Source organism: Elgaria multicarinata, chromosome 3, assembly GCF_023053635.1.
Source record: "Elgaria multicarinata webbii isolate HBS135686 ecotype San Diego chromosome 3, rElgMul1.1.pri, whole genome shotgun sequence".
Classification (NCBI taxonomy): Eukaryota; Metazoa; Chordata; class Lepidosauria; order Squamata; family Anguidae; genus Elgaria; species Elgaria multicarinata.
The window spans coordinates 149,982,507-149,994,094 of NC_086173.1; the positions used below are offsets into that span (position 1 = coordinate 149,982,507).

At 47.1% G+C, this 11,588-nt stretch overlaps 1 protein-coding gene across 1 annotated transcript; it reads left to right on the forward strand.

Moving 5' to 3' along the window:
- On the forward strand, positions 1 to 11,386 carry LOC134395520 (E3 ubiquitin-protein ligase TRIM7-like). The gene is made up of 7 exons (XM_063121686.1): positions 1 to 124; positions 1,464 to 1,549; positions 2,885 to 2,980; positions 4,831 to 5,061; positions 5,499 to 5,521; positions 9,039 to 9,154; positions 10,830 to 11,386. The coding sequence occupies exons 1-7, from the start codon at positions 1 to 3 to the stop codon at positions 11,384 to 11,386; spliced, it is 1,233 nt and encodes a 410-aa protein (XP_062977756.1).
- Positions 11,387 to 11,588: the final 202 nt, after the last annotated feature.

Consider the following 11,588-nt stretch of genomic DNA (forward strand, 5'->3'; position numbering starts at 1 on the left):
ATGGCGCAGGCAGTAGCCCCCACTCCCACGTCCCCTTTGTCCAACTGGAACGACGACAGCGGAGGAGAGACGCCAGATTGGGAATGGGAATATATGAACGCGGACCAGGCGGTGGAGAGGAGAGGCAACTAGGAAGTGTCGTCTGAAGCTCCTACCACGTTGGCACAACAGGCGGCCAGAGACATCGCGATGCGACTGGTGTCCCCAGCTCAACTGCAGTAGAGCCGGCGGCAATTCTGCGAGTGTGTGCGCGTGAGCGGGAAGCCCGTTTGCGCTCAAAGAGATACTGGAGCTGACGTTTCCTCGGTTCATTATAGTTTATTAAAAACAGGGCAGAAACTAACTGGACAGACCTTAATTGTACCCTTACCTCTGGGGCCGACATTTTCAATTGCAAACGGACCACTCTCCTCTATGCTGGTTATCCTGAGTGAAGAACACTAACCAAAAACTATTGCGATGCAGTCTACCCCTACAGGATTACGATTTCCCACATTAAAGAGAAGGACAATGTTGTGGCAGACCGGCTGTCCAGAAGTCATCAGCCGGAGTGAAAAAAGGGAAACCCCTGGCCCTGCGAGGGCACAAAGGAAGAAAAGGGGTCAATGTGTTACCTTCCTGGTGTGGGCAATGAAAATTGGAACCTAGAAGAAAGGGGGGGGGGGTTGGAGGAGATGGAATTATCCATAAATTCCATCTTAAGGGGGAAGGTGTAAAGGAGAACAGGTAGACTGCACTGGGCAGAGGACAAATGGGTGATGTAGTTGGGAAAGAGTAGTTCAGTTTGGTTTCATTATTATGCACAATTTTTAAATGACAAAGTGCCTTCATAGCTATACCTCCTGGAGTGGGGAAGGAAGGTCAGACAGCAGTCAGTCATCTCTGAGGAGGGGGGCGGGCGAAATGACACAGGGGAAAAAGTATGTAGTTGAGGACCCGCCCCCAAAATCCTGGTCTTGTCATTGCCAAAGGATGCTGAGAGAACAATGGCGAAAGGGGCAAGGCCCTACCTGCAAGTAGGTAGTCATAGTTAAGATTTTATTGTTTTATGCGTTACTGGGGTTTTATGCTATGCATGTTTTTCAAGTTACTTTTAATTATTCTTCCCATGTATTTACCCTACCCTTAGTCTTAATAAAGTCTTCCACTTCACAATCTGTGAGCCCTTTTTGTCTTGGCTTGGGTCTGTGCTAAATCCGGGGGTAATAGGTCACAGAAAGACGTGCTCAACCTTTAGACTGCTAGGGCCTGCCTCATGCAGTGCTGGGGGAAGTCCAAGACAGCCGTTTCCTGCCCTCAGTGTAGAGAAAATATTCAGCACAGGGATTTCAGGCTGAATCGACAACTGGCGAACCTTTTAGAAATAGCCAAGAAATTTCAGGCGGAAAAGAGAGCGGGGGACAAGAGCGGAGTCTGAAAGGAGCACCAGGAGCCCCTGATACTCTTTTGCAAGGACGATCTAGCCTCCATCTGTGTGGTGTGCAACAGATCCAAGAAGCACCACAATCACCGTGTGCTTCCTGTGGAGGAGGCTTTCCAAGAGTACAAGGTAAGAAGAGACCTTGGCGGATGGGTATTTATAGATTTAAATACCAATCTCCCAGCCTCCCCCAACCTGGGGGCTCTCCAGATGTTTTGGATGACAACTCCTATCAGCCCCAGCCAGCAGTATTGTCCAGACACATTTGGGTGGCCATGCTGGCTGGGGCTGCTGGGAGTTGTAGTCCAACACCATGTACATTGATGGTGCTATATAAATAAATAATAATAATAATAATAACACATCTGGAGAATGCCATTTCGGGAAAGGCGCAATATTCCAATATCCACATTTTCCACAACATGCATAATTTTGTACACCTCTTATCATGAAAAATAAAAACCAAAATAAAACCTAGCAGCAGTGCAAGGATTTTTAAATACAGTAACATATTTAAAAACAAGAGCAACTGAAAGATTAAAGTGCCTGGAAAAATAAGGTCTCCACCTGGCACAGAAAAAATATTTTCCTATACTAATTATTGTTTGTCCAAAACCTGGATCGCAACCCATGAAACAATCATAGATGTACACTTTGTTTATCTGCTATGTAGTAAACCGGTGATTAAATGCTCCTGTAGCTCTGATCTGTAGAAAGATAGTTCAAACAAAGTCTCTAAACTGTAAAAGATCCGTTTTGACCACACTCCTTCACTCCTCAAATACTTAGGGTGACCCTATGAAAAGGAGGACAGGGATCCTGTATCTTTAACAGTTGTATTGAAAAGGGAATTTCAGCAGGTGTCATTTGTATATATGGAGAACCTGGTGAAATTCCCTCTTCATCACACCAGTTAAAGCTGCAGGTGCCCTGCCCTCTTTTAAATCTGGTCACTCTAGTATAGCTCCTGCAGCTCCAACTGTTGTGCTGGAGGGGGAATTTCACCAGGTTCCCCATATATACAAATGACACATGCTGAAATTCCCTTTTCAATACAACTGCTTTTAATGGTTTGAGGGTGAGGGTTTTAATGGAATTGTTGTAATGTGGGTTGAGGGTTTTAATGGAATTGTTTATGTGTTATTATAAAGCGCCTCGATGCCAGAAATGGTGAGGTGGCGCTATAAAAATGCTTTAAATAAATAAATAAACTGTTAAAGTTACAGGAGCCCTGTCCTCCTTTTCATATGGTCACCCTAAATATTGCTAAGTCGAGACATAGAAGACATAAAGGGACAAGTCACCAAAGACTTCTTTGGTGGTGGATGTTCTGAAACTAGGAAAGGGCTCTTCTACCCTTCCATTTGCCAAATCAGATATGGGCTTCAAAAGGCATTCCTGACAGGTATTGGATGGGCTCCATCCCTGCTCCCCATCCTAGCAAAACTTCTACTGTTTCTGCAGGAGAAAATCCAATCCTATCTGCAGCTCATAAAGATACAGCGAATGAAGGTTCTGGATCAGAAAACTGCTGAAAAGCTGAGAGGCCAGAAGTGTCTGGTAGGTGTCTCTTGTTGCTGCTAAAATGGTGTGGATGTGTGTCGCCACGTAGACCTCTCACGCCTGGATCGATAAAGGCTATAATTGGCTGTTAAAATGAAACTCAAGGAGACATGGCTTGTAATGCATCCAGCGCACATGTCCGGTTCAGAGAAACCGTAGTGAAGATTTCTGCGGAACTTGTTCTCTCTTGAGTACCCACAAGGCACAACCAACCATTAAGTACCATGCTAATTTACTGTTTAGTTGTTTCCTTTGAGTAATCCTGAAGCAGGAATCTATGAATCTGCTTGCCACCCCATGAACTGTGGCAAGGGACTCTCTCCCCTCTGATGAGTATAACGGATAATCACCACTGACACAGCTCAGAAAGGACAAGGTCCCCTGTTATTAATCTACTGTTTGCAATCAGTAGCAGCCGTATCTACTGCTTGTTTGGTGGCGATGCACACAGTCCATTGATAAACTATGGAATTCACTACCACAAGATGTAGTGAAGGCCACCAATTTGGATGAACTTAAAAGGGGGTTGGATCAATTTATTTATTATTTATGTAAAACATTTGTTTTAAATAAATAATAAATAAATTTGTATCCCTCCCTATATCATTAAGATCTCAGGGTGGCATACAGATAAAAGCATATAGTATAAAACAATAAATTCCTGGAGGAGAAGGCTATTACTACTGCATCAAGGCAAAATAGCTTCATCTATTTGTGGGTTAATCCCTCCTTCCCATAAGGCCATGAGAACAACCATGCTGGATCAGACTGAGGGTCCATCTAGTCCAGCACTCTGTTCACGCAGGGGCCAACCAGCTGTCAACCAGGAACCCACAAGCAGGACACAGATGCAACAGCACCCTCCCACCCATGCTCCCCAGCAATTGGCGTATATAGGCTTACTGCCTCTGATACTGGATATCACATAGCTATCAGGATTAGTAGCCATTGATAGCCTTTCTCCACTGGTTTGTCTAATCTGCCTTTAGAGCCATCCAAATCAGTGGTCATCGCTACGTCTTGTGGTAGCAAATTCTAGAGTTTAACTATGTGCTGCATGAAAAAGTCCTTCCTTTTATCTTTAAAAAATGGCCTTCTGTAACATGTCAGGAATGCATAAGCAGTTATAAAGCATAAATCCAGGGTCTAAAATTACCTGGCTGTGCCACTGCTCCAAAAAGAGAGCTTATAATGCAGATTGTGGTGCAGAGAGCAGGACTACAGAAAGCAGAACTAGAACCAATGGGGAGATGTTACAGGGGAAGTTGGTTTCAGCTAAATCAAGGGTAGGCAACCTTTTGGACCTGCATGCACTTTCAAAAGTATAAGAGACAGTTCTGGGCACAATCATAAAATGGCTGCTATGTTGGAGGAGTCTCCACGGACACCAAGGAAGGTGTCTGGGGACACATTGGTGGCCATAGGCACCACGTTGCCTACCTCTGAGAAATTCCCTAACAGAGCTATTTGGCAGTGGAACAGGCTTGCCTCAGGAAGGGTGGCCTCTCCTTCGCTGGAGGTATTTAAGCAGAGGCCGGGGAGTCATCTCACAGGGATGCTGGAGTAGCATCCTGCATTGAGCATAGGGTTGGACTAGATGGTCTCCAAGATCCCTTCCATTTCACAGATTTGATGAAAGAGCTCTTCTGAGTTCGGAATTGGGATGGTAATTTTCGTTGCTCTTGCCCTGAGCTTCATGGGTTCTTCCCCCCGAAGTTTGATCCGTCCCTCTTCCTGGGGGCACGGATTTTGGGTTGGTTACCATGGCCAAGTCAAACTTTGTGGACCGCTTCCCGAAAGCACCTGTCACCTGACCAGTTTCTCCCTGTGTGTTTTTTTCCTCCCAGGCCCAGCTGGAACAGGAGAGGAAGAAGAGCTTGTCTGCCTTTGAGGAAATGCAGCAGTTCGTGGAGGAGAAAAAGCGCTCCTGGTTGGCCTGTCTTGGAGATCTGGAGGCGAAGTTTAAAGAGAGGCAGAAAGGAAATGTTGCCAGGCTCTCAAAGGAGATCACCAGCCTCAGTGAGCTGATCGTAGAGATGGAGAGGAAGTGCCAGCAGCCAGCGAGGGAGTTCCTGCAGGTAATAAAGGTTTTTTTTAAATAAAGCCTTTAATGGTTAAATTCACCTGGCTTACACATTGTTTGAACCGGTTTAATTGTTTTTACTGCTTTTAAATTATATATTGGTTTTAACTTGGTTAATGGTTTAATTTCTTTTTTAGCTGTGTATATTTATTGTTTTATATTGTATGATTTTATCTGTATGATGCCCTGAGATACAAATGTTTAAAATAAAATAAAATAAATAAATAAATAAATAAAATAAGACAGCAAAAGGTCCCTGCGCAGGGAGGGGAGGCCTCTGTGAATCCTTAAATTAGGAATAAAAGCACTTACAGTCCTGGGCATGAAAATTGTCTTTCTCGAATGAGTTGCTGTTGGAACAAGATAATGTCCAGTTTGTGTTCTGGCTGAGTCACTGATCCCCTTCCCACCTCTCCTTTTTTTTCTTCTCAGGACATCAAAAGCACTTTGAACAGGTATGCCGCTCTTTCTCAGCCCTCATTTTCTTTTCCTGCTTCACCTCCGTGAAAGAAGGAATCTCACTCCTTGAGCTAAGCCCGCCATGTTTCTGCAGTACAGAGCCCCAATGTTTGTCGGGCACAGCCAGTCTCAAATAACAGCCTCCTTCGATGGGTCAGTGTCTGAGATCACAGCCATGGGCTAGGCCATCTGGGGAAGACTGGATCTGTAGTCCCATACATTCTCAAGGTACCGGATTGGGGAAGGTCTGTCAGTACCTTCCATATTTTGGGAAGGGAAAGAACGTTCTTTTTAAAAAATCTCAACCGTTTGGCTCCGGTTGTGTCAAAGATTGAGTGCGTTCAATAATCCAGAGCGTGAATTTAGGAAGCTGCCTTGAACCAAATTGGACCATTAGGTCCATCAAGCCCGGGACTGGCTACTTCAACTGGCTATAGCTTCTATAACTCCTTGTATCTTTTCTTTTCTTTTTCTGTTTTGGATCTCCTTATTCAGAGGCCATCAAAGCAGAGAGTTCTATGGGAAAAGCAGGCTGATGCCTGGGATGGAAAGCAAGAAGCATTCTTCTAATCCACTCCTTACTTCTTCACACAGCACAACACATAGCCAAGCAATGGGATTCAGTGCCACAAGATGTAGGGATGGTTGCCAATTTGGATGACTTCAAAAAGGGGATTAGACAAATTCACGGTGAATAAGGCTATGAATGGCTACTAAGAACATGCTGGATCAGACCGAAGGTCCATCCGAAGGTCCATGTGAACCGCCCAGAGAGCTCCAGCTATTGGGCGGTATAGAAATGTAATAAATAAATAAATAAAATCTAGTCCAGCACTCTGTTCACATAGTGGCCAACCAGCTGTCGACCAGGGAGACACAAGCAGGACATGGTGCAACAGCACCCTCCCACCCATGTTCCCCAGTGACAGGCTACTGCCTCAAGTACTGGAGGTAGCACACAACCATCAGGGCTAGTAGCCATTCATAGCCTTCTCTTCCAGGAATTTATCCAGCCCCCTTTTAAAGCCATCCGAATGGTGGCCATCACTACATCTTGTAGTGAATTCCATAATTTAACTATGCCCTGGGTGAAGAAATACTTCCTTTGTCCTACTTCTCCCACCAATCAGCTTCATGGGATGACCCCAGGATCTAGTATTTTGAGAGAGGGAGAAAAATGACTCTCTATCCACATTCTCCACACCATGCATAATTTTGTACACCTCTATCAGGTCTCCCCTTAGCCGTCTTTGCCCCAAGCTAAACCATCCCAGCTGTTGTAACCTTCCCTCATAAGGGAGATGCTCCAGCCTTTATATATTACCTCCAGTATCAGAGGTAGCCTGCCTCTGAATACCAGTTGCTGGGGAGCGTGGGCAGAAGGGTGCTGTTGCCCTCACGTCCTGCTGGTGGGCTTCCCAGTGGGGCCTCTCTTTGGACACTGTGTGATCAGCATACTGGACTAGATGAGCCTTTGCTCTGATCCAGCAGGGCTCTTCTGAAAGAACGGGGGACAGGCGGGGTGGAGAAATGGGTGGTCTTCCAGATGTTGTCGGTCTATAGTTCCTATCCAACCTTGCCAGCTCTGCCAATGGTGATGGATGCTGGGAGTCACAGCTGAACAATACCCGGAGGGCCCCACATTCCCCCTCACGATTCTAAGGTGAAATTTAGTCTACAGATGAGAATTCTCTGCTCACTGAGGATAGAACTTTCAGACCGTCTGAAAGAGGCGGTAGTGAGACCACTCCTGAAGAAAAACTTCCTTGGACCTGGAAAATCTTAGTAACTACAGGCCGGTAGCAAATGTTCCATTCCTGGGCAAGGTCCTTGAGCGGGTGGTGGCGGGCCAGCTCCAGACACTCTTGGATGAGACTGATTATCTGGATCCATTTCAGTTGGGTTTCAGGCCCGGCTTTGGCACGGAAACAGCCTTGGTCGCCCTGTATGATGACCTATGTCGGGAGAAGGACAGGGGGAGTGTGACTCTGTTGATTCTCCTTGATCTCTCAGCGGCTTTCGATACCATCGACCATGGTATCCTTCTGGAACGTCTGGCTGAGTTGGGAGTGGGGGGCACTACATTGCAGTGGTTCCGCTCCTACTTAGCAGGACGGCTCCAGAAGGTGGTGCTTGGGGGACATTGCTCGGCCCCGTGGACTCTTCAGTATGGAGTTCCGCAGGGATCGGTCTTGTCCCCCATGCTGTTTAACATGTACATGAAACCGTTGGGTGCGGTCATCCGGAGTTTTGGAGTGCGCTGTCATCAGTATGCTGACGACACGCAGCTCTACTGCTCCTTTTCATCCTCATCAGGTGTGGCTGTGGATGTGCTGAACCGGTGCTTGGCTGCGACAATGGACTGGATGAGGGCTAATAAACTGAAGCTCAATCCAGACAAGACTGAGATGCTGCTGGTGGGTGGTTCCTCTGATTGGATGCGGGGTGTTCAACCGGTTCTGGATGGGGTTGCACTCCCCCTGAAGGAGCAGGTTCGTAGCTTGGGGGTTCTCCTAGAACCATCTTTGTCACTTGAGGCTCAGGTGGCCTCGGTGGCACGGAGTGCTTTCTACCAACTTCAGTTGGTGGCCCAGCTACGCCCCTATCTGGACAGGGATAACCTAGCTTCAGTTGTCCATACTCTGGTAACTTCCAAATTAGATTACTGCAATGCCCTCTACATGGGGCAGCCTTTGAAGACGGCCCGGAAGCTGCAGCTTGTGCAAAATGCGGCGGCCAGATTGATAGCTGGAACAGGGAGGTTTGAGCATGTAACACCGATTCTGGCCCGCTTGCATTGGCTGCCTATATGTTTCCGAGCCCAATTCAAGGTGCTGGTCTTAACCTATAAAGCCCTACATGGCTTGGGACCACAATACCTGATGGAACGCCTCTCCCGACATGAACCTACCCGTACACTGTGCTCAACATCTAAGGTCCTCCTCCGAGTGCCTACTCCAAGGGAAGCTCGGAGGATGGCAACAAGGGAGAGGGCCTTTTCAGTGGTGGCCCCCCCGACTGTGGAATGATCTCCCCGATGAGGCTCGCCTGGCGCCAACATTGTTATCTTTTCGGCGCCAGGTCAAGACTTTTCTCTTCTCCCAGGCATTTTTAACAGCATTTAACAACGTTAAGTTTGTTTTTAATGGACCCCACAATTGTTGTTTTTAAATGGATACTGTTGTTTTTATACTGTTTTTATGTGTGTGTGTGTGTGTGTGTGTGTGTGTGTTTTTAAATTGTATACTTCTAATGTTTACTATTTTTAAATGTTGTAAACCGCCCAGAGAGCTTCGGCTGTGGGGCGGTATATAAATGTAAATAAATAAATAAATAAATAAATAAATAAATAAACTTTACTCAAAACCGGCTTGCCAGGAATTGCTTCAGGTGCAAAATGGCGGGCTGGGGCCGTCTTCGTGAGGAGATCTCCCAAGTAAAGCCTCAGCTTGCCTGTAGCAGGTTACCAGATTCTTTACCCATTTCCTAAATCTTCACCATCTCCCCTCCCAGATATGAAGCAACGGAAGGCAACCAGCTGGCAGAACTTCCCTCGGAGCTGGAAAAGACCTTCAAAATATATGCCGAGAGAAGCTCAGCTCTGGAAGCTTCTGTTAAGAACTGCAAAGGTACCAGAAACTAACCAAAAAGGGGGCTCTGTATCAGAATAGTAGAGCTGGAAGGGGCCTACAAGGCCATCAAGTCCAACTCCCTGCTCAATGCAGGAATCCACCTTAAAGCATCCCTGACAGATGGTTGTCCAGCTGCCTCTTGAAGGCCTCTAGTGTGGGAGAGCCCACGACCTCCCTAGGTAGCTGATTCCATTGTTGTACTGCTCTAACAGTCAGGAAGTTTTTCCTGATGTCCAGCCGGAATCTGGCTTCCTGTGACTTGAGCCCGTTATTCCGTGTCCTGCACTCTGGGATCATCCCCAGTATTATCCAAGATGCCAGCCTTCCCCAGCCCTGGCACCCTCCTGAGGTTTTGGGCTGTAGCGCTGTTATCCCTGGCCATTTACAATGCTGGCAGGGGCTGATGGGATTTGTAGTCTTCAATACGTGAGGTGTGTATAGGGCGTACAGAATATGACACACTGAAATATGTGTAGTGGTCTGATTTCTCCCCTTTTCCCCACAACAGAGTCTCTGGATCAAGCTCTACATAAAGGTAAGGAACAGTCATCAACAGTTCATGTCTTTAACAAGACTGCATTAGGCGGATGGCTTGACACATGGCTGTTCTGATAAAAAAGAAGTTTGTTAATTTCTCTCTTCCCCTCAGAAGAAAGACCAGCAATGATTGAGCTAACCAGAGTATATAAACTGTAGGCATGGTGGGTGGATGAGAACTGGCAGGGCCGGCCCTACCATTAGCCAGAGTGAAGCAGGCGCCTCAGGCGGCAGATGCTGGGAGGCGGCAGCAAGACATTGGAGGAGAGACCTGTGGATCAGGCGGCCTATTTTACGCCCCCCTAAGTTAGCCTTCAGCCTTCAGGTACAGTGCAGGATACTGTCCCATTCTCTCTGCTGAAGACAGATCCGTCTGTCAGTCCAGTTGGCTTTTGTACATGGAATGGGAGGGGGCACTATCTTGCCCTTCACCTCAGGCAGCAAAAGGTCTTGGGCCACCACTGAGCACAGATGTAGTGTAGCAGCTAGGAGTGTGGCTGAGCAGAGAAGCTCCCAGGCAGTTTACAATTAAAACCATGGTATACGAACCATGGTATGTGAGAGCCAGTGTGGTGTAGTGGCTAAGGTGTTGGACTGGGAGTCGGGAGATCTGAGTTCTAGTCCCCACTCGGCCATGGAAACCCACTGGGTGACTTTGGGCCAGTCACAGACTCTCAGCCCAACCTAATTCACAGGGTTGTTGTTGTGCGGATAAAATGGAGAGGAGGAGGAGGATTATGTACGCCGCCTTGGGTTCCTTGGAGGAAAAAAGGTGGGATATAAATGCAATAATAAATATAAATAAATAAATATGAACATCAAGTTTTAAAACTTTAAAACACAAGTATCAGATTTATTGGGGATGTGGGGCCTCCAAGTATCTCAATAACTGGGCCCCAGAGGCTTGTATCAGCTGGTGCTTTCTGTCCCCGCCCTCCCTCTGCTTGAGGGGATGAACTTTTCTGCCATTTGCTGAGCCTCCTGATCGGATTCAGAAGATGCTGGAGGAGTGAGGCTTCCTGAATCGCTCTCCACAGCTAACGCTGCCTCCCTGCCAGGATGCCATCCTGCTTCCTCTCTCTCTCTCTCTCTCTCTCTCTCTCATTCTCTCTTTCTTTCTTTCTTTCTTCTGCAGTGAACATAACTCTGGATCCAGACACGGCGCACCCCTGCCTCAACCTGCATTGGAATCGGATGACAGTGACAAAGGAAGACAGATGGCAGAACTTGCCTGACAAGGCTGAGAGATTCGATAAGAAAATGTGCGTGCTGGGCTGTGAAAAATTCAGTTCGGGAAGTCATAAGTGGATGGTGAAAGTGGAGGGGCATGGGTCTTGGGCTGTGGGGGTGGCACGAGAGGCTGTCGAAAGGAAGGGGGAAATTGGCCTTAATCCTAATAAGGGGATCTGGGCTCTGGAGATGCTTTCATCATCTCCATATTACTTCTCTCAGAACTTCTCAGCTCTGACTTCCCCAAAGAAGACCGTTTTGTCCCTGCAGGGGGTGCTCAAGAAGATCTTGGTGTCCCTAGATATGGAAAAGAGTCATGTGGCATTTTCTGATGCAGAGACAGGCACAGAGATCTTCACTTTCCTTTTGGAATTCTCCTCCGGGGAGAGAATCTGTCCCTTTTTCTGCGTAAATTCGGGCACACTGAGTCTGAATGAGGAACCCCGATCCTCGGGGCGGTGATGACACCTGCTGAATGTTTGCCTCTCGGGCAGTTCTTGAAGGCAGAAGAGCCCTACGAAAAACCTAGCTTCTTCTTTACCCTCCAGATGTGTTGAACCACAGTTCCCATCATCCCTGACCAGTGGCTGGGGAAGTTGGGACCTGTAGTCCAACGCATCTGGAGGGTACAGAATCTTCAGAATCTTTCACCTTTAGGACAAGA